This window comes from Ruditapes philippinarum, unplaced genomic scaffold, assembly GCF_026571515.1.
Source record: "Ruditapes philippinarum isolate M1 unplaced genomic scaffold, ASM2657151v2 ctg3556_1_1_1_1, whole genome shotgun sequence".
Lineage (NCBI taxonomy): Eukaryota > Metazoa > Mollusca > Bivalvia > Venerida > Veneridae > Ruditapes > Ruditapes philippinarum.
Genome location: NW_026853476.1, coordinates 32,181 through 53,267, shown reverse-complemented (window position 1 = coordinate 53,267; position 21,087 = coordinate 32,181). Strand labels below are relative to the sequence as shown.

Sequence of the window (21,087 nt, the reverse complement as noted above, 5' to 3'; positions counted from 1 at the left end):
CCTTTAAACTACCTTTCCTGAATTATATACAAGTACTTGCATTTATTCCTGAATTTTATCCCAATATTTGAACAGAATTCTTGGGTTCTATACCAGTACTTGCATTTATTCCTGAATTTTATCCCAATATTTGAACAGAATTCTTGGGTTCTATACCAGTACTTGCATTTATTCCAGGATTTTGTATTAATCTAAATTATATTATAAGATTAAACTAGAGCCATTCAAAACAGTCTAGACACATGGTATTGTATTGAGGACAATTAAGAAAATTTTGATATCCCCTCCCCTATAGGGACCTCATATAGAAGTGTCAATAAACATAAATGGAAATAAACAACTAGCTCTGTAGATTGGAGAAGAACCTAGCTGTACTGTGTCAAATTTCTACCAATATCTTCACATATTTTAACAGAATTCCTGTATTCAAAACAAGTACTTCATTTACTTGACCACATACATTCCATGAAAACAAAGGTGATGGATGAATGGATCAAGCTTTGGAAACCGGTACAACATTTTGTAGTTTGTATTGATAACGTGTACTTACTTCCAGAGACTCCTCTCTGACTTCAGACAGACGTTTTTCTGCAGAAGACTTCATATGATCAAGTTCATCTTCTTTCCTTCTTGAATGCTAAATTAGAAAAAAAAACATAAAATGTAATTACATATCTGACATTTAAATAACACCCCAAATGCTCCATCCAAAATTTCTTCAGTAACAAACCTATGGTGAAATTTTAAGAATTCGGAAAATTTTATCTTTAAGGTCAAGGTCAAGGCTTTTATTAATATCTTTCCAGCCTAACTGTGAACCTGTTTCATGACATTAATGAACTTGTCCAGCTTCCATTTTTGGAATTGTCCATTATCAAATTTTAGGACAACTTTGTGCATTATTTCAGACATAATCGGAAACCCGAGTAGAAACAACTACATTCCGTAAGCTAACTGAATAGCTTTCTCAAATGAAAGAATCTGGATATGCTGTGGTGAGAGGAAAGTGATTTTAAGTCAACAATTTAACCATTCCGCCACAGAGGCCCTTGAATTTTTGTGAAAGAGAAAATCTTACACTGGTTGTCATTTCAAATGAACCTAACTCATCCAAGAAATGTAAGGACTGACTTAAACTTTCCTCTATACTGGACTAACGAAATACCAGTAAACATCTATTATGCAATGGCAACATAGCTTATTAAGGGGGCATTTATTAGGAAGTGGGAGCATTGGGGAGCATTTCAAAGACTTCTACGGTACCTTGTACTTCTTTCTGAAGTCATCTTTTAATTTTCTCTCCTTCTCAATAGATTTCTCTTTCTGAGTCATGAGATCCTGGGTTTGTGATTGAGCATGTGCCAGCTGTCGTAACTCGGTCTGTAGTGAGTTTATCTGAGCCATGAATGTGGAGATCATCTCAGCCTATATAAAAGAACATAATCATTATTATCAACCATTCTTGTAACACATCATACTGCATGCTAAATTATCATTTGATTACAGTAAGTCCAGTTGCAATGTTTTACAGGAAAAACCATTATGATCTCATTAAGATTAAATAATTAATAAAATATATATTCTGTTTGTTTTTTTGTTTTTTTTGTGGTTCTGGATTTTCCGTTAAACTAAAAGTATTTTAGTTACATGGTGATATTTCCCAATTAAAGGAAATAGGGAGACCTCGGGTGCATTACGTTATATCATTTGAGCCTTAGCAGGCATCCAAGAAAAACCAAAAGGCACCCATGTGGAGCCAAAAAGCACCCAAAAATGAACCAAATGGCACCCATGTAGAACCAAATGGCACCAAAATAGAACAAAAAGGCATCCATGTAGAACTAAAAGGCACCCAAAAAGAGCCAAATGGGGCCTGAATGGATCCAAAGTAGAACCAAATGGCACCTCAGCAGAACTTAAAATATCATAGCAAGCCAACTGGACTGCTTCAATCTAAAGGCACGCTGCTAATTAACGTATATTCTATAGTCCACTGTCTGTAGAGCAAATTTGATGGTAAAAATTCACACTAAATATCTTCAGCCAATAGGTGCGAAAAGAAAACCATTGTATTGTTGGGACAGACAGAAGATGAAAACATTTTCCCCCACTTTCTCCTGCAGCTACCCATTGATGGGGAGCCAAAGTTACAATGGATGAGGGTATTACAGTATTTAGTATCAACATTAATAGATGTATACCTGTTCTTGGTTTTTAGCTATATAGGTATCTCTCAGGGACTCCAACTCTTCTATGTCAACTTTCATCTCCTACAAAACAAAACAAAATATTCTTGAAGAACCTTTCAACCTGTGAACTGCTAAATTTATATAATGGACTTGACCTTGTACGAATTCTGAAATGTCCATTCTTAAAATAAGAGATTTTCAAAATATCAAAATTTTAAGTCATACCACCAGTATTAAGGTCATATCAGCAGTTTCAAGCTTTACAGATGGAGGAAACATCAGGTGCCCCTCTGTGAATTGTATCAGGCACAAGGGCACAGCCGCACACATGAGTAAAAATACCAACCTTCCATAAGTCAGCTTCATCACATGAAGCAATCCAAAGTCCCTTGCAGGATTCATACCAAGGCAAGTGGTTTGAAGTCAAGAACCTTAACACTTAACATGCTGAATGTTTTAAATGGACTTGTCCCACTTTCATTTTTGGGACTGTCCATTATCAATTTTAGGGATCAGACTGCATGGACTTGCAGGCTGGCCTGACTCTATACTGGTGTCAAAAGCTAAACTCTTGCGGTACTACTCGACACACAATAATTGAGCCGTGTCATGACAAAACCAACATAATGGGTTTGCGACCAGCATGGATCCAGACCAGCCTGCGCATCCGCGCAGTCTGATCAGGATCCATGCTGTTTGCTATCAGTTTCTGTACTTGTAATAGGGTTTGTAAGCGAACAGCATGGATCCTGATCAGACTGCGCGGATGGGCAGGCTGGTCTGGATCCATGCTGGTCGCAAACGTACTATGTTGGTTTTGTCGTGACGCAGCTCAATTTATCATTATATGAACATTCTAACTTGAATTTTAGTTAAAGAGTTATATATCACAAATTAAAGAATTAGCTTTATTTACAAAACATCTTTAAACATTCTTTACAGTAAGTCAGCCTTTAAGCATAAAGTGAAATGTTAGAGCAAAAACTTTTGAATTGTTAACTACATTCAAAGGAATTTGTCACATGCAGAGCTAAATAATATACGTTTTATACACATATTATCTTTTCAGCCCCATACTTGCTTAATATCCTTTTTTTCCCCCACTATGACTACAAATGCACAGGTACTTGAAACAAACTATTTTTAATGTTCTATAATTATGGGCTATATACTATGATAAGACTAGTCTTATTATAGTATATAGTCCATATAGAACATTTAAAATAGTTTGTTTCAAGTACCTGTGTGCTTACAGTTCACAGTGCAAAAGGTTAACATCCAAGTGAGAAGAATGTTAAACCCTTCGTACTTAATCTATAAAATCATTAAATAAGCCGCGCCATGACAAAACCAACGTAATGTGTTTGCGACCAGCATGGATCCAGGCCAGCCTGCGCATCCACCCAGTCTGATTAGGATCCATGCTGTTTGCTATCAGTTTCTCTACTTGTTATAGCTTTGTAAGATTTTGTTTGTTTGTTTCATTTTACGCCTTTTCCCAACAGTATTTCAGTCATATAGGCGGTTAGTTTCCTAACCATCGTTCCTGGAGAGTTACACCAGTACTAGACTACCTTCCTCCATGCTAAACTACCAAAGCATCTCCCGGGGATCAAACCCACGCCAGAGAGGTAACTGGATTAAAAGTCAACGACTCTAACCCCTCGACCACAGGTTTGTAAGCTAACAGCATGGATCCTATTCAGACGGCGCAGAGGCGCAGACTGGTCTGGATCCATGCTGCTCGCAAACACATTATGTTGGTTTTGTCATGGCGTGGCTCAAAAGTTTTTTTATACCTTCATTTTCTTCACATACTCCTCCACATCACTTTTCCCTCGCCTCAAATAATCCATTTTACGTTTCTGGTCAATGATTTTCTCCTTGTATTCTTGTACTGTGCTTTCCTGGTCTCGCATCTTCTGTCGTAACTCCGTGTTTGACTTCATCAACTCCATATTGCGCGTTGACAAACTGTCATTTTGTTTCTTTATCTGAGAAGAAAAAAATCTAAAAATAGGACTTTTTGTTCTATTACTATTCCATTACTGTGATTTTCATTCAGAATTCTAAAAAAAAACCCATTTTATTCTAAACATAGATCTTACATCTTTGTAGTAATACCGTTAATTGCAGTAGATAGTTCCCTTTTTTACAATATTGCCCTTGCCGAAAGTGACAGCCATTTTTGAGGTCAATATTCTATATTACTATAACTGACATTTTTGAGGTCAATATTCTATATTAACAAAACTGACAAAAACATCAATATAAACAGCTAAGTAAGATGAATTGTTAAATTCTTTTATACATTTGATGGAATATGTTATTTAAGAAACAATATGTGAAAGAAACCTTTTATTTGTAAAAGTTAATATTATGTACATTGTATATTTGACAGAGGCTCATAGGGAATACTGGGCATGCTTAACTGTGTGGCCTCTTAAAAATTTTGGGAGACATAATTCTAAAGTTCTGAAAGTGTGCTTATGGTTCAAATTTCACAATTGTGCATCAGATAACAAACAAATTGTTACTATATACAAACATGTACATGTATAAGGAAAACCCATGACCCCACATGGTGGGGCCAATTTTGATCCATGGGCTATAAATTGAACAATCTTTGTACAGATTCAAAAGACAATTTTTCATGCTAAAATCTTAGCTGTAGCCCTTGCGGTTTTGAAGGAGAAGATTCTTAAAGTATTTACTATATATGAAAATACATGACCCCTAGAGTGAGGCAAATTTTAACCCCAGGGCTATAATTTGAACAATTTTTGTAGAGGTCAACTAGACAATGTTTCATGCTTAACATAATAAGCTTCAGTAGTTATGGAGATACCAGATTACAGGAAAAAACTTAACCAATAATTTCTAAATCAATAAAGGGGCATAAATATGCAAAAAAGCAAATCAGAGTTATGGGACTTGTGCCAATTATGTTAGATAATCACAGAGAACAAGTTTGTGAAGTTTCAATTCATTCTCTTCAGCAGTTATGGAGATACTTGCTTACACTCAAAAACTTAACCACAGGGACGCCAACGCCGACAAATGGGTGACTGCATTAGCTTGATTATTCTGCGAATAGTCAGGCTAAAAACAAGCATAATGTCACTTTAACAAAAATTTCTCTTTTACAAGGAACAAGTTATATATACATTTTCAATCTTTACAATAACTCAGTTACCACAATGTTAAACTATATCCCTACCTCAGCAATATCTTTGGTAGTTTTTCTCTGTGATTTATCTCTCTCTTGTCTCAGCTCTTCTCTCAAATTCTCCATCCTCTCCTCAAACCGTCTCATCTCTACCTTCCATTCTTGCTGCTCACGATTCCTGAATTTATATAAATTTGTTTGTTTTAAATGGTGTTTCTGCCCACCAACACAATTAAGGTAATATGGCGCTGAAACAGGAAAGATAATTTTGGCTAACCTCGGGTGTTACAAACTTAAAGCAACACCAGGTCAATGTCAAAACCATCTCACCTGCTGGACCTAACAGATGCATAGACTCTAGACTGAGATCAATTGTAATTGAGAAACTTCACCTCACACAAGGATCAAATCAGGGATCCCTCGATAACAAGTTCAATGACAATTTAACAGAACCTGTAACAACATATAAACAGTATCTAATACAAAATGAAACTACTGGTTGCAGTAACAATTTGAAAGCATCATTCATAAAATAAGCCAAATACAGCATACTTGTCATTTTTAAGCCGGCTAATTTGGGAGTCTTTCTTGCCGAGGTCAATCTGTAGGCTCTCTACGACCGTCTGTAACTGGGAATGTGATGTCATCACAGACTCGAGGGTGGACGCGATCTCCTTATTCACAGCCTTAGCATCTTCATTATTCTTTTGTAAAGCTTTCACCTGGAATTAAAAAATTTAAAGAATGTATGACAAAAATGCATTGTATATTGACTATATTTGATACAAAGTCAGTGCTGACAAAAACTTCGCAATGAAATCATATCTGTATTCATTTATTATAAGTTTTATCATTAACTGATGCAGTTATATAAGTCAAACATCAGTGAACAATCAGTAATAAGCCAAAAAGATGACCTTTTCAGTTTCATTTGCGAAGGATGACATAAAGTATGCAATCCTGCCTACTTTATATGCATTATTTCAGAAACCCAACTAAAAATGTGAAAAGACAAGAATAACTCTATATTCTCCTACCTCCATTATATAAGTTGGGGCATAAAAAATGCATGTGTTACAAGCCATAGAACTTCTACCATCCATAATAAAATTATATACAGGCACAGTGTGTAGCTCTTTTCAAAAATTGAACTTATAAATGTAAAACAAAATAGTTTAAAGTTTAGGACCCCACAAATTGATCACAGCTGCCCTTAAGTGTAGCTTAAGACTTTTTTCACTTACACTTAGCTTTCATGCAAGCTGCAAGCCTCCAAATAAGCCAAAATATTTCAAGAAAATCAAACTTGAGATAAATGTATTAAGATTTTAAGAAAAAGTAAAAGATTATAGATTCAAGTTATAAGTTAAACGATTTTTGACATATCAAAAGAACTGGTAGGACAAAAGCCCCCAATGAAATATACAGGTAGGACAAAAGCCTCCCCATCCATCAAAAGAACAGGTAAGACAAAAGCCCCCCTCCAATCAAACAAACTGGCAGGGAAAAGCTTTTTTCACACGCCCAGGTGTTCAAATTCATCAAGGTTCACACTAACTTTTGCATCAAAATGAAATCGATGGGTGGGGCCTTTTGTCCTATGTGTAAATTTGATAGGGGTGGGGGGCTTTTGTCCACTGTGTCATTTTTAGATGGGGGCAAGGGGCCTTTTGTCCGTATTCCATGGTTTAATCATATTTCAATGAATGTTGAACTACATTCTAACATTTCTTATCTGTAGATAGCATGAGTTTTAATGGATAATATAGATTTATTTTATTCAAACCTAAATTATTGTTTAACAACAAATCAACAAAGAAGGTGATAATTTTATATCATGAATGAAAATAAGATAATAGAAAATAAAAATTTAAAATTAACATTAATTTTAAGATATACAATGTTGCCAGAACTGAAGAAAATAATTTACTACTTTAACTTTATATTCTATATGATTCTTAATTTTCAACAGTACAATACATTTAGTTCCAGCCTACCAAAAAAGATCTTTTTCAAAAATAGTAAAACTTGAGAAATGAAGAAAAAGCACATAAAATCTAAGGACAGTAAAATACATTGTTTATCTTCTAATACTCAACAAAACAAAGACAAAACTAGGCAACCAACATATTGTCAGAAATCTATTTTTTAAAACACATTCTTGCATATCAGACTGGCGTTTCCGTGAGTTTTACCCATGCCGGAAATTTCATCTGGCATGGGGGGTGCCAGATGAGTCGCGTGCTGTACAATGGCACGCTCAGGATGACGTCATTTTACCGTTATGAATGAAGTTGTAATTCATACGCTGTTGTAAGAAAGTAGTTACGGTTGTAATTATATAAATTTCCATTGAAATTAAAGATAAAGAATTTAAAATATAATGGAATATGGTAGAATATGCAAGAAAAAATATCTGACATATGTTTGCGGTTCGGATGGGAATATCCGTCCCTCGGTCACCCGCCCATGGGCGGTAACTCGGCAAGCCTCGTTACCGCCCAATGGGCGGGTCACCTCGGGACGGATATTCCGATCCGAACCGCAAAATATGACAGATATTATTATTCCAATCAACATAAAAAAATTGTATTACAAAGTCTGCAAAACCTTCAAAATGTAAAACAGTCAAACTTGAAAAATGAAAAGAAAGAACATAAAATCTAAGGACGCAAAATTCACAACAAACTCATTTGTTCAATTCAGCAAAGTAACAAACTAAACAAAATAATCACAAAAAATGGAAATTCATCATTTCAAATACAAACAAACACCCACAAGAAACTAATTTTTCAGACAAAAAAAAAACCAAGAAGACATTAAGATCTCAGATAAAGAAAATATACTTTTTGTGAAAAAACTATATTAAAATCTATAATTTTAGTAAATGTTATGATAAGAGCAACACACTCTTGTTCTTAATGCTCTTATGCAATCAGAGTAGGGTTTCTTAACCCTTTCCCTGCCAGAGGGTCATTTATTTATTGATCACCTATTTGCCAGAAGGTTTTCTAAGAAATTACTATATTATTAACTAATATTATTATTACTATTTGTTATTAGTATTATAATAATTATATATGTTTCCAAATCTGCTAGTATAATAATAATTATTGTCGATGGTATAATTATCTATATATTTATTATGATTATTTTTATTATTATAATTATTACTATTATAATTATTATTATTATTATTATTATAGAAATGGCAAAAGCTGTCCATATGGCAAATACGCCGAAAATAATAGGGACGGCATATGCCGTCCCTATAGCAGTGAAAGGGTTAATCGGACAAAAATCATAATCAATCATCGAAAATAATCGAACAACCCTTTTCAATCAATCATCCATTATATAATTGAAACATTTACAATAACAAAATATATATGTACAATGTACATATCATGCTTTAATATTTATAAGAATTCCATTAATATTCTATATTTTGTGTAACTACCACTTAATCAACTGAAATAAACTAGTTACTCATGCTATGTTCATTTCAACTGCGTGACTAACGCAGTAATGGCTAATTTTGCCTATTTTGACCTCTTTTTGGTAATTTGGTGGATTGTAAGTGTTGATTGCAATGTGTAGATTATTTTCTTTGTTCACTTCACAATATTTTACTTTTAAAAATCAATACATAGACCTTGTCTGCATAATTTTAACGAGGAAATTTTAAAGCTCATAAATATAAAGACATGCTTAAAGTGCCAGTATCTTTAAATTATGATCCCATTACAGATTTTGTAGACAATAATTGTGATCCCATCACAGATTTTGTAGACAATAATTGTGATCCCAATTACAGATTTTGTAGACAATAATTGTGATCCCATCACAGATTTTGTAGACAATAATTGTGATCCCAATTACAGATTTTGTAGACAATAATTGTGATCCCAATTACAGATTTTGTAGACAATAATTGTGATCCCATCACAGATTTTGTAGACAATAATTGTGATCCCATCACAGATTTTGTAGACAATAATTGTGATTCCATCACAGATTTTTTAGACAATAATTGTGATCCCAATTACAGATTTTGTAGACAATAATTGTGATCCCATTACAGAGTTTGTAGACAATAATTGTGATCCAATTACAGATTTTGTAGACAATAATTGTGATCCCAATTTCAGATTTTGTGCAAAATAATTGTGATTTTGATTATAGATTTTATAGACAAAAATTGTGATTTTGATTTCAGATTTAAGTGACTTCAAGATTTAAAAAAAGAAATAGCTTAAAACAGGTCAGATCAGAGAAACTAGGAAAATCCAGAATTCGAAAAAGAAACATGATTTTTTCAACATGACTATAAAAAAATCAGAAATTTCAGCAAACAAACATACTGTACATATAAACATCATTTACAAAAGAAAAAAAACAACAACATATAAACAAAAAATTCCAAACAAAAAATGTAGAAAAAAGGAACCAACATTTCAACCAGGCATGTTTGCTTAAGAAATCTACTAGAAAACATTTCAAACATTTAACCCTTAACCAGCTGAATTTGTATAATGGATTTACCCTGCTTTTAAATTGGAACAGTCCATTCAAAGATAAAGGGATTTTAGCATCAAAATACAAAAATTAAGGGCCCATTATGCCTAAAAAATGCTATCATTTTTATTTCACAAAAAACTTTAAATTTTTGTTATCTTATTACAGTAACCAAAAAATGCTCATTAGCCACATATAATAGATGAACTATCTTTGTTTTGTTTGCCTTGTTGACAATTGGCATATAATTATATTGAATTAGTATTTTGTATGGAAGTCAGAATACTACTTTGTTAACATTTCGCTACCTTTACTACACATTGCTGCACATTAATTAAGCGCTATTTTCTTCAGCCGCTAAACATCTAACATGCTCTAAATCCATTATTAAACACATGTTTGACATTTCTAAAAAAATTAATAAAAGCGAATTTCTGAGGCATAATGAGTCTTTAAACAACTAACAGTATAGAGCCTGGTCAGACTGTGACTGCAAGATGTACAGGCTGGTCAGGCTCTATACTGGTGGCAGGGGATAATCAATTCACATTCGATTCCAACAGGGTAAGGGTTAAAAACATCAACCAGATCGCTACTAACTACAAGTTATTCATCAAACTCACTCTTACCTTTTCTCTCTGGCAATAAATAATAGCTTACTTTAAAAGGTTATACTTTTTTTTCACAAATATAATGGGCAAGTATATTGATTAAATTTACAGATTAAACCATGAAATCCATGAAAGAGTTACGAGCCTTGAACAGTGCCCTCCTATTATGCTCTCAAATAAGTTAGTTAAGTTTCAACCATTCCTTTTAGTAATTTTGGAGATATCAATATGCATGCAAAAACTTGACCAAAGTGTGACGGCGATTCCGACACCTGGGTAAGTACAATAGATTCCATATCCTTTGAGTCTTTGAGCTCAAAACACAACCACTATAACCCAAGGACAAGCAATTCCCCACAAATTACCACATATTCAATCGAACATACCTTGCGTTTTTCCCTCTCTTCAACACTCTGTAGTTTAGTCAGTAATCTTTGATTATCTTTCAGTAGTTCTTCCTTGGCTATACTAACAGAGCTGTAGTCATTATGGCGGGTATCTAGCTGGGCATGTGCCTGTTTTAACTGACTCTCTAGACGCTGTATTGTTACCTTCAACTCACTTATCTCTGTCTCACACTAAAAATATATAAATAGAAACGCTATATTTAGAAATGCAGAGGTTTTTCTTAGTTATGGGAAGAGACCTTTGGAAAAATTATTTCTAAAATTACTAATCTGTGAAGTATAAAAGCTGGTTTAAGTATTTGGTAAAACTGCATGATTTTACAGAAAATTTCAATACGGGAAGCGGTTTTTAAAGGCCTCATAATCATATCATATAATGTGAAAAATCATGTTAGAGGTTTTAAATAATGCTTTGTATACATGTATGGCATTGTTGATCTTTTTTCTTCCGATGTTGGGGGGGGGGGGGGGGGCAGTGAAGGGGGTGTAGTGGTTTTTGACTTTTAAGTCAAATTTATAATCCTAAGGTCATAATAATGGTGAAAGAATATTAGAAATGCACATTGTTATTAACTGAAATATCATATATTGTATAACTTGCAAAATATTTTTTTTTTTCAAAATTTTAGTGATTTCCTGAAAACATGAAAATTTATGTGCTGCAAAGTTTAACTATGTTCTATGAAAACTACATGTATTAGTAAACTGAAATCATGCAGTGCCACCTACCTGGCTGTATTTTGAAGCCAACGCCTCTGAAATCTGTTTATATTTCGTGACCTCAAGATCGGTTTTCCTCAACGACTCCAGCTCGATCGTGGCCTGTTCCACCTGCGTCTGCAGACGTCCGTTCTCATACGCAAGCTTATTTTTCTGATCCATCATTTCCTTGAGTGTGTTTTCAACATGTTTTTGTGCTTGCTGTATCAAATGAAAACAGAAAATAAACATGATTGTCTTTGTTAAACAAATTTTCTCAACCCTCTCTTTGTATAAAGTATGAACCAGATTTATGATTCATTGTAAAGCTGTACCAGCACATTTTATATCACAGCGATATATATATAATCATCTTTAAACCCTCCATAATTCAAAATGACAAAGGATAATATATTTTGGTCAACCAATTTTTTATTTAATTTTGTCTTATAATATTTCAAACAAGAGCACCGCATACTGGGTGTTAATGCTTGTCTATTAAAAGGGGCATAACTCCAAAAATATTGCTTACAAATTATGCCTTTTGTTTATCAACTGCACCTTGCCATCATAAGCAAGTATTCCAAGTTTCGTGTTGATACCATTTGAAACGTTTTAATAATGGGCTACATTAAAATTTTTGCACAAAGAAAATGATGCCGCAGGGATCATAGTAGTTTGCCTTTTTGCGAAACAGACAAGGTAAAATTACTATTTATGGTAACAGTCCTGAAATGAAAATCTTTAACAAGATTACTAAAAATTCTCTATGGAGTAAATTATTCAACTCTAAATATAATTAAAAGCATTTAAAGGGATACTCAGGCAAAATAATGACAAAAATATAAACAAGAGCTGTCGGTAGGACAGCAACGCTCGACTATTCTTAGTGCTTGATAGTAAAAAAAATGCTTGATACAGTTACCTCCTCCTGTCTACAGGTTGGGGTCATGATGGTGAACAAGTGTGCAAAGTTTCAAAGCCATATGTCAATGGACTTTGAAAATATTTGAAGTATTACAAAAACTTTAACGTAAATTCTAAGTCGAAAAAGGGGCATAATTCTGTCAAAATGCTTGATACAGTTACCTCCTCCTGTCTACAGGTTGGGGTCATGATGGTGAACAAGTGTGCAAAGTTTCAAAGCCATATGTCAATGGACTTTGAAAATATTTGAACTATTACAAAAACTTTAACATAAGAGGTTACGCCGACGCCGACGCTCAGGTGACTACAATAGCTCTACTTATTCTAATCGAATAGTCGAGCTAAAAATGATCTTCTGTACTCAAATCACCCTATAATGTCATTTCTAAAGTCCCAGCATGAATTTCTGTATAAATTCTATATATTTTGGGTTTGAAACTTAATATATCTATACAATTATGTTGAACGAAATCTAGATGCCAACAGAATCACAGAATAGTTTAAAAACAAGTCATGTAATTTGAACAAACCCTGGAAGTTACAATAACAGGTATTGTGGATATTGTATGATTGAAACAAGTCTAAGTAATTGATTTGACATGTTCTTTAACGTTTCCAGAGTACACAGTGACAACTATTGTGAAATCTTAGCGCTCTAACCTGACCCACGCGGGTCAAGTTAGGAAAACACAATTTTATTCTTTATATGGAGAATTTTTTTGTTCCTTTTACTGTTTATTGTATTCATTTTAAGGACATTTACAGAATAATGAATGAAAAATTCAAAACTAGGAAATGAAAATTTTGCCTGTGTCTCCCTTTAATATTAGACATATTATAATGATGAGGTTAAATTTTTTAGAAATCATTGTTTAATTAATACTAGCTTAATAATCCAGACTGTAAATATTCAATTACCAACACTAGCTAGAAATGAAACTATTCTTTCTGACTAATGTATTTTGTAACATTACGACTGACATGAATATGGCAAAAGTTTAAATTTAAAAATGTCCGCAGATGTGTTCATAAACCGCATACGGTGACACTTAACAATTTTCATATTTAACGAACCTGTAAGCTGGTTACATCTTCTTTATTACATAATTATTACATTATAAATTATTACTTTATTACATAATTAAACATGCAGAAGAGTGATGATCACTACTATTTCCTGTTATAATGGTGCATGCAATCTTTCCACACCTTTGAATATAGATAAATAACTAATTTTTTCCAGATTATAATTTTAGTACAAATTTCCGTAAAATTCCTATTCAACGTCCCTCCATATATAATTTTATCCCTATAGAATTTTAAACTTTAACACTTTTTAACGTTTTTACCAAAACTTGTTTAACATCAAACATATTTACAATGATTTTTGGATTTTGGAGATACTGTGATACTGTGTTTTATATACATGTACTAAAGCCCCCCTCCCCCCCTGGGAAATGTTAGGCCCTGGGGGGCGTTTAATAGGAATTTTACAGTATATCATTTACTTTACATATCACATGAGACCATCATCATACAAGACAGTACCATCAAGTTAATAGCAAGCAGAATGATATTGGTATTTAGCACTTGTGTCCCCCCCCCCCCCCCCCACACACACATTTTATTTGCAAAAAAAAAAATGCTTCAATTGCATGGTACCTTTTTCACATGATGAGGCTCATATCATCACCTTAGTGCAGTAACAGGTTAACACCTAATAAATTATATAAGGAGTTACCCTGTTACTGCACTAAGGTGATGAATTATTTAAATTGCTACACAAAAACCTGTTACATCTTTATAATAATTTCCTATACCTGGTAACAGAGCTGTCCACATAAATCTGTTACTTTCTCTATCTTTTAACACAGAACATTTTAATCAAATTATTGGGTTATGTAAAACACATACAAAAACCTGATCCATGGCACCAGACAAACAAATAAATTATAACATTTCTGGACATGAAAAATAAGTGTACAAATTAAAGTTGGAATAAATTGGTACAAATGACATAAACTTTAAGGTTTCTGGCTACAAGATTAGGTCGCAGAGCATTATGATAATGATGATGAGGATGTCCATGAGGGTGATGATAATGGTGATGACGATGATGACAATGTTTTTCACAAATATGTTTCTTTTGATAAGAATGATGACACTGTTGATATTAATGATGGTGTGAATGATAGTTGAAGGTGGTGGGGTGATGATAATGATGATGTTGATGATTTATTACTAATAGTGGTGGAGATTATGATGACACTGATACTGCTGATGATTATGACAATAATGATGACATGATAATGATGACAATAATGATGAAGATAATGACAATATTGGTGATAGTGATGATGTTGATAATATTGCTTATGATGATGATGATGACAATAATGATGAATAATGATGTTAATATTGGTGGTGATGATGATAAAATGATGATGACAACACTAATGATGATGATAATGACAATATAGGTGATGATGATGACAACTTTGATGTTGATGATGACAACCTTGACTACTCCAACATGGTAACTTTAAAAACATAAATTAAGCTAGTAATAGTCTAATCCTTATTCACAAAGTACAAACCATTACTACATAAGTTATCATACAAAACCATTACTACATAAGTTATCATACAAAAAAATAACTTCCTTTCTTTAAAATGTTAACACAACTACCTAGGTATTAGCTTCAAATCGTCAAACATACAGTCATTGACCTCAACACATTTGTCGACACACAAAATCTTCTACTTTTTCATGAAGTTATTTTCTTACTACTAGTTAACATCCTAAATACAATCATTTTCAGTTAAGGGTTCTACATTGTTAAAGTATTTATTAATTAAACAATTAAAACACGATGAGTTCTACACTATACTGACCTCATTCTCAAGCTATGAGACAAATGAAAATATGAAAAATGTTCGTGAGGAAAAAAATGACAAGGACAGTACTGTATTAACTCATTTACAAGACTGGTTTTATTTAGCTTTAATTGTGAACTGCCTCTGCCTGAATTATTTCTAGTAATAAGAGCACAGGCACATGATTCTGTGAACTAACATTAAAAATTCAAAGTCTCTAACAGAATTGGAACCCACTGAAATGATAGGCAATATATTTGAAATGCATGCTGGTTATGTGTAAAATTCAGACAGCGCCTTATAAGAGTGTCAGACTTATAGACAGTAAATACAGTACAGCTCTAAAGTTCCAAACATTAACCAAAGGTAAAAGTATCATATCTTTTTAGCACATAGGGTTAATGCTTTGAATGACTGAAATAACAGTAACATCTTTATTTTAATATTTTTTAATTAATATTATGAAAAAAAATTGCTTTTGATATAATAAGATGCAATTCAGTATACTTGCAGCCAAACTTTTACTGAATTACTTTGGACACCAAAGCCCTTATAAAGTTATAATATATGTCCAAGGTGCATGTTTAATACTTTTACCAGTGTTCAAAGCTTAAATGACTATGAATAAAAGCTTCCAAAATATCTTAATAATCATTGAACTTCATTATAATCCCAAAATTTTTTTGCAGTTTATAAAAATATTATCACAACTTTGTATAAAGATGGTTCCAATGAATTGAAATGATGAGCATTTGGGCAGTTGATCTAAAAATCGATAGAGTTTTGCATTTCATATATTTTTTAAGTATTTTTCTTATGTCCTATTTAATATGACATAATACAGTAGGTCTGTCAGATTGATTGATAACCATGTATAACTGAAAATCGAAGATGTGGCTTGCATGTCATGCAGGCCTTTTATATTTCAATTAATTTACTATTAATTTATTAATTTACAACAATATGACATTTTGAAAGACAGAAGAAAAAATGCATAAGTAACCAATGTCAAATCATAATAGACATGATTTAAAGAAGTCTTAGGTATTCATTGAATCAATCAAATCAATGTTAAAAGACCCTTCAATATGTTTTCCGATTCAATAAGATTAAATTGAGACGAAATTCTGATAAATTATTAACAAGTGTTGGTATTCCTGAAATTTGAAAAGCACCCTATCTAAATGTTACAATAACAAAATTGCATCACAGATAATTTTAAAGCTACAAGCATGACACAGGCACATCTTTTATTATATAATTAATGTTATTCTTTTAAAATCGTTTCTAATTAAGAAGAAAAAATATGTCTTTTTATCCATCAATAGTGAAGAAAGTCAAAGTCATACATAGTATATTATTGATCAAATTTTTTGTTGTAACAATTGGACATGGTGAAAAATGTAGTATTAAGAATCAAGCAAAATAAAATAATACAAGTAATTTCAACATCATTTGTTGCAGATAAAGCATGGGATAAGATGACTTCTTTCCCCCAAGCTCTTTTAACATGCTGCTTTGATGTTCTGCAATGCTTTGATTCTAAATATAAATTCACTGCACCAAATCCACATAATAATGTTATATGCCATTTGAGTTAAATACTGAAGATTTGGTAATCGTTATGTACTGATAATCATTTATAAATTGTAAATATTATATAAAAACATAATATTCTAGAAACAAAATGAAATCATACAGAAAATGTTCAAGAAACATAAGCATAATTGTGCCAACTTACTTCCCGAAAGGGAAAGGCATATATTCTTTATTCACATCTACATGTCTCTTTATGGATTTTTAACCTTAAGTCACTTCAAGACTTGGACTTAACCTCAACCCCTGACTTATTGTGCCCACCTATGGGCAACAAAAATACTGCAAAGAATATTAAAATTACCAAATCTTCGGTTAATTAACGTGGCATGCCACATGCATGATTTATAAGCCAGCGTACCATATGAGCTGTTAGTCTATCCTTAAGTTTAATAGATATACCCATTTTATTTTTATTTTATATCAGTGGTAACATAGAAAAAATCAAGCTCAACAGTTTTAAAGTGCATTGGTCTATTCAGATCTATTATACAATAAATAGAGGATATTGAATGAGTGTAAGTTTAATACTGAATGTATTGAACAAGTGGAATAAAATTATATTATGAGAGCCTCTGGCGAGCATTATATTACTTTATTCAACCAGTTCAAAAATTCAGGAATGAACCTACATGAATGAAATATTCTATTATCACATACCAAAACTAAAGTCGTTAACATTTAGTGCGTCTTAACGCTATGTTTGTATAACGTAAATGATGTCACGTGAAAATACATGCACGGCCGTGCAATACCGTTTTTACAGAAACGCAGAAGCAACACGGGTATGTGATAAATAGTGATGATGATAGTATTAATACATGACAGCTAATCATGAAAAAATTATATATGGACGTTGTTGGTAAATATGAGATGCATGATCCCATGTTACATATATTCATATGGCAGATAATAAAGTGTTCTAGAACGAAATATTCATAAATCATATAAATGTTTATACAAAATCACTTAAAGCTTGATCAATATTTTTCTTTTGCTTATTGAAAATGTACCGATTAAAGACCAATCCACTTTAATGTAAATGTAAAGAATCAAATAAACAATAAAATATTTGAGGCAGATGTAAACTTATAGGTATCTGAAAGAACTGAAAGTATGCAATAAACAAAGAAAATAATTGAACAAACATTAATAGTCAATAATCAATCATAAAATAATCAATAACCATAAACAATCATAAAATAATCAATAATCAATCATAAAATAACGGAGAATAACATATTCAAGTTCTGTTTGCTTGCAAAATAGAAAGTAGGAATAAAGAGATAAAATAAAAAGTAAAATAAAAAATAAAGTAAATACATTGTGTAATTTTCATGAAGAATATTATTTCATTATTTTCATCAATAAATGACCAGAATAATATAAATTTATTGGGAGTATTTTATGTACATGCAATTTTGATATCAAACAGTACTTTATATAATATATTAGAAAAGAAAGATACCTCTAACACGTATATGTATTTCTGAATAAAATTAAAAGGAAACATTGTATGTTTATAAAGGTGCATATCATTTAATTCGCTTGAGCTCCCTGGCCCCCCATCCAACATTATCACTCTTATTATAGTAGTTTAGTATGATTAGCTTTTACCCAGTACCCAGATAAATTTATATACTAGACCTGCCCAACTTTGATTTTGTACATGCCCGTTGATTATTTGTAAGTTTTCAATATCAAAGCCCTATGATCATATGGGGAATTAAAAGCTAAATTATTGATACAGGAATACCTCAGATAGGCATAAGTGCATTACTTTAAACTAATGTGTCAACAAAATTTCAAAATGCAATAATCAGTGATTTTAAAAACAACATTTAATATTTAGTCAATGGAAATGCATAAAAAACAAGCCACATGTTAAAATCTGAATGGCAGCAGAGTCCATGCTGTTAGTGAAATATTGCGGCATCAGTTATCTACTTAAATGACTGCATCATTACAAAAATAAAATCAGTGATATCTCAGATATTACTGTAATGTACCTGCTGTTGTTCGAAGCCGGACACTCGTTCCAGCAAATGAGCATTCTCGTGTTCTAACTTTCTGCGAGCTCTTGAGTGACCGTCCAGCTCTAGCTGGAGTTGTTGAACCTGCTTCTGTAACTTTGTTCTCTCTTCAACCATTGTATCTACTGTTTGATTAACCTAGAATAGATCAAATTTTTTACTAAATGAAATCAAGTAAATCTACTGATTAACTTAAAACATTTTTAAACTACATGAAAATCAAGTACATATACCGTTGATTAACCTGTTTGATTAACCTAGAGTTGATCAAAACTTTTACTTAATGAAATCAGGTAAACCTACTGTTTGATTAACATAAAACTGATCACATTTTATACTTATGAAAATCAAGTACATATACTGTTGATTAAACTAGAATTGATCAAATGTTTTACTACATGAAAATCAAGTATATCTACTGTTTGATAAACCTAGAATTGATCAATTTTTTACTAAATGAAAATCAAGTACATCTACATTTTGATAAACCTAGAATTGATCAAATTTTTACCAAATTAAAATCATGTACATCTACCATTTCACTAACCTGAAATTATTCTAAATAGCGACAAACAAACTGAACATAAACATGATGCCCTCAAATCTTTAGTTCAATAAAGGCGCATAGGAACAGAACTAGCTTTCAACTTGAGAAATGCTAATAATGTTGAAAAACATATATTTGTCTCATTTTGTGTTGGGTTTGCCTGATGCCTGCAAAAGCTTTTGACAGACAAAGATACAAAAACAAAAACAAAAAAAACAAAAAAAAAAAACATATAAAAATCACATGAAAATACATCTTTAATGCTGTTTTTCCCCCCTTTAAATATTACACTACCTCTTCTAACAATGCCTCTTTATCTTTGAGCGCCTTGTCCCTATCTTTCTGTAGCGTCTGTAACTGATCTCTTAAAGATTGTAGCTCCTTCTCCAGACTGCCAGCTGTCTTACTGAACTCCTCATCTTTGCTGCTTATCTTACTTCTTAACTTAGATACTTCCTCCTCTGATCTTTTCCTGTGTTGTAAACAGACGATATTGAATGAGTGTAGGTTCAATACTGAATTTATTGCACAAGTTGAATTAAATGATATTATGCAAGCCTCTCACCAGCAAAATATTATTTTATTCAATAAGTTCAATAAATAGAGTAATGAAGTTACATGAATATAATATTGTATTTATCACATATCCAAATAAAGACTGTTTAAAGCGTGAAAGAATCATTTTATATTGACACGCCTATAGTGTAACGCTAACATTTAGCGCGTCTTAAATTTACACTATGTTTGTTTAACGTAAATGACATCACGTCATCAAAATATATGCACAGCCGTGCAATACCGTTTTTATGGAGTTTAGCAGTACTCAATTCTCAAGAGCTTTACTCAATTCTAAACACTTAATAGTGCTGGACTAATGATCCCAAAGGACCAGATAAATACAACAACACTGAAGTGAAGTATGGGGCAACTTTTTCCGTCTGCCACAAAGGACTTAACACCTACTGTTGTGATGTATAAATATCTGGGGGAAAAAGTGATCCCTCAGAAGCATTAAAAATCAGCTCTTAATTTTACTATGTAGTGAAATCTTACAATTTTTTCCTGAGATCAAGGTTATCTTCTGTGATTTCTGCTACACTGTCTTTTAATCTCATAGCTTCATCTTCTACCACTTCTTTATCCAAATTCTTCTTTTTCTCATTCTATCAGATAAATATGTTATAATGCATTTTAAGAATGATATACCATATGGGTATAACAGACCACAACTTCAACATAACTTCCTGTATGGCTATACATGTAGAACATCTTGCACATTCAATGGTTCACTTTTTGTCTATAACTTAGACCATCTTTGATTTAAAAAAGAACCTTTCACAAAGAGTCTCAGTCCACTGCATTTCTTAGACTGTTCTGTACAGTAAAAGGGAAATTTTGATGCAAAAAGGGAGATCATTCAGAAATAATATTTGACAAATGGTAAGTGCCCTTCAATTTGATTAAATTTTTAAATTAACAACGTATTTTGTTCGTTTATTTAACAGTTCTCTCAG

At 32.4% G+C, this 21,087-nt stretch overlaps 1 protein-coding gene across 6 annotated transcripts in view; it reads right to left on the bottom strand.

Moving 5' to 3' along the window:
* The window catches only part of LOC132736987 (coiled-coil domain-containing protein 150-like), a 39,367-nt gene that overhangs the window by 3,591 nt on the left and 14,689 nt on the right, over positions 1 to 21,087 (bottom strand). For 3 of the 6 annotated variants that reach the window (XM_060724216.1, XM_060724213.1, XM_060724217.1), the window contains 12 exons: positions 20,627 to 20,736; positions 19,868 to 20,045; positions 19,003 to 19,164; positions 18,462 to 18,482; positions 11,624 to 11,815; positions 10,874 to 11,065; positions 5,911 to 6,080; positions 5,410 to 5,536; positions 3,989 to 4,183; positions 2,202 to 2,270; positions 1,264 to 1,425; positions 551 to 637 (listed from right to left, as the gene is read on the bottom strand). In XM_060724216.1, coding sequence (XP_060580199.1) covers positions 551 to 637; positions 1,264 to 1,425; positions 2,202 to 2,270; positions 3,989 to 4,183; positions 5,410 to 5,536; positions 5,911 to 6,080; positions 10,874 to 11,065; positions 11,624 to 11,815; positions 18,462 to 18,482; positions 19,003 to 19,164; positions 19,868 to 20,045; positions 20,627 to 20,736 — 1,665 coding nt within the window. Of the gene's footprint in view, positions 1 to 550; positions 638 to 1,263; positions 1,426 to 2,201; positions 2,271 to 3,988; positions 4,184 to 5,409; positions 5,537 to 5,910; positions 6,081 to 10,873; positions 11,066 to 11,623; positions 11,816 to 17,354; positions 17,376 to 18,461; positions 18,483 to 19,002; positions 19,165 to 19,867; positions 20,046 to 20,626; positions 20,737 to 21,087 lie in introns of all 6 variants that reach the window. The other 3 variants (XM_060724215.1, XM_060724218.1, XM_060724214.1) reach the window with 2 other exon arrangements.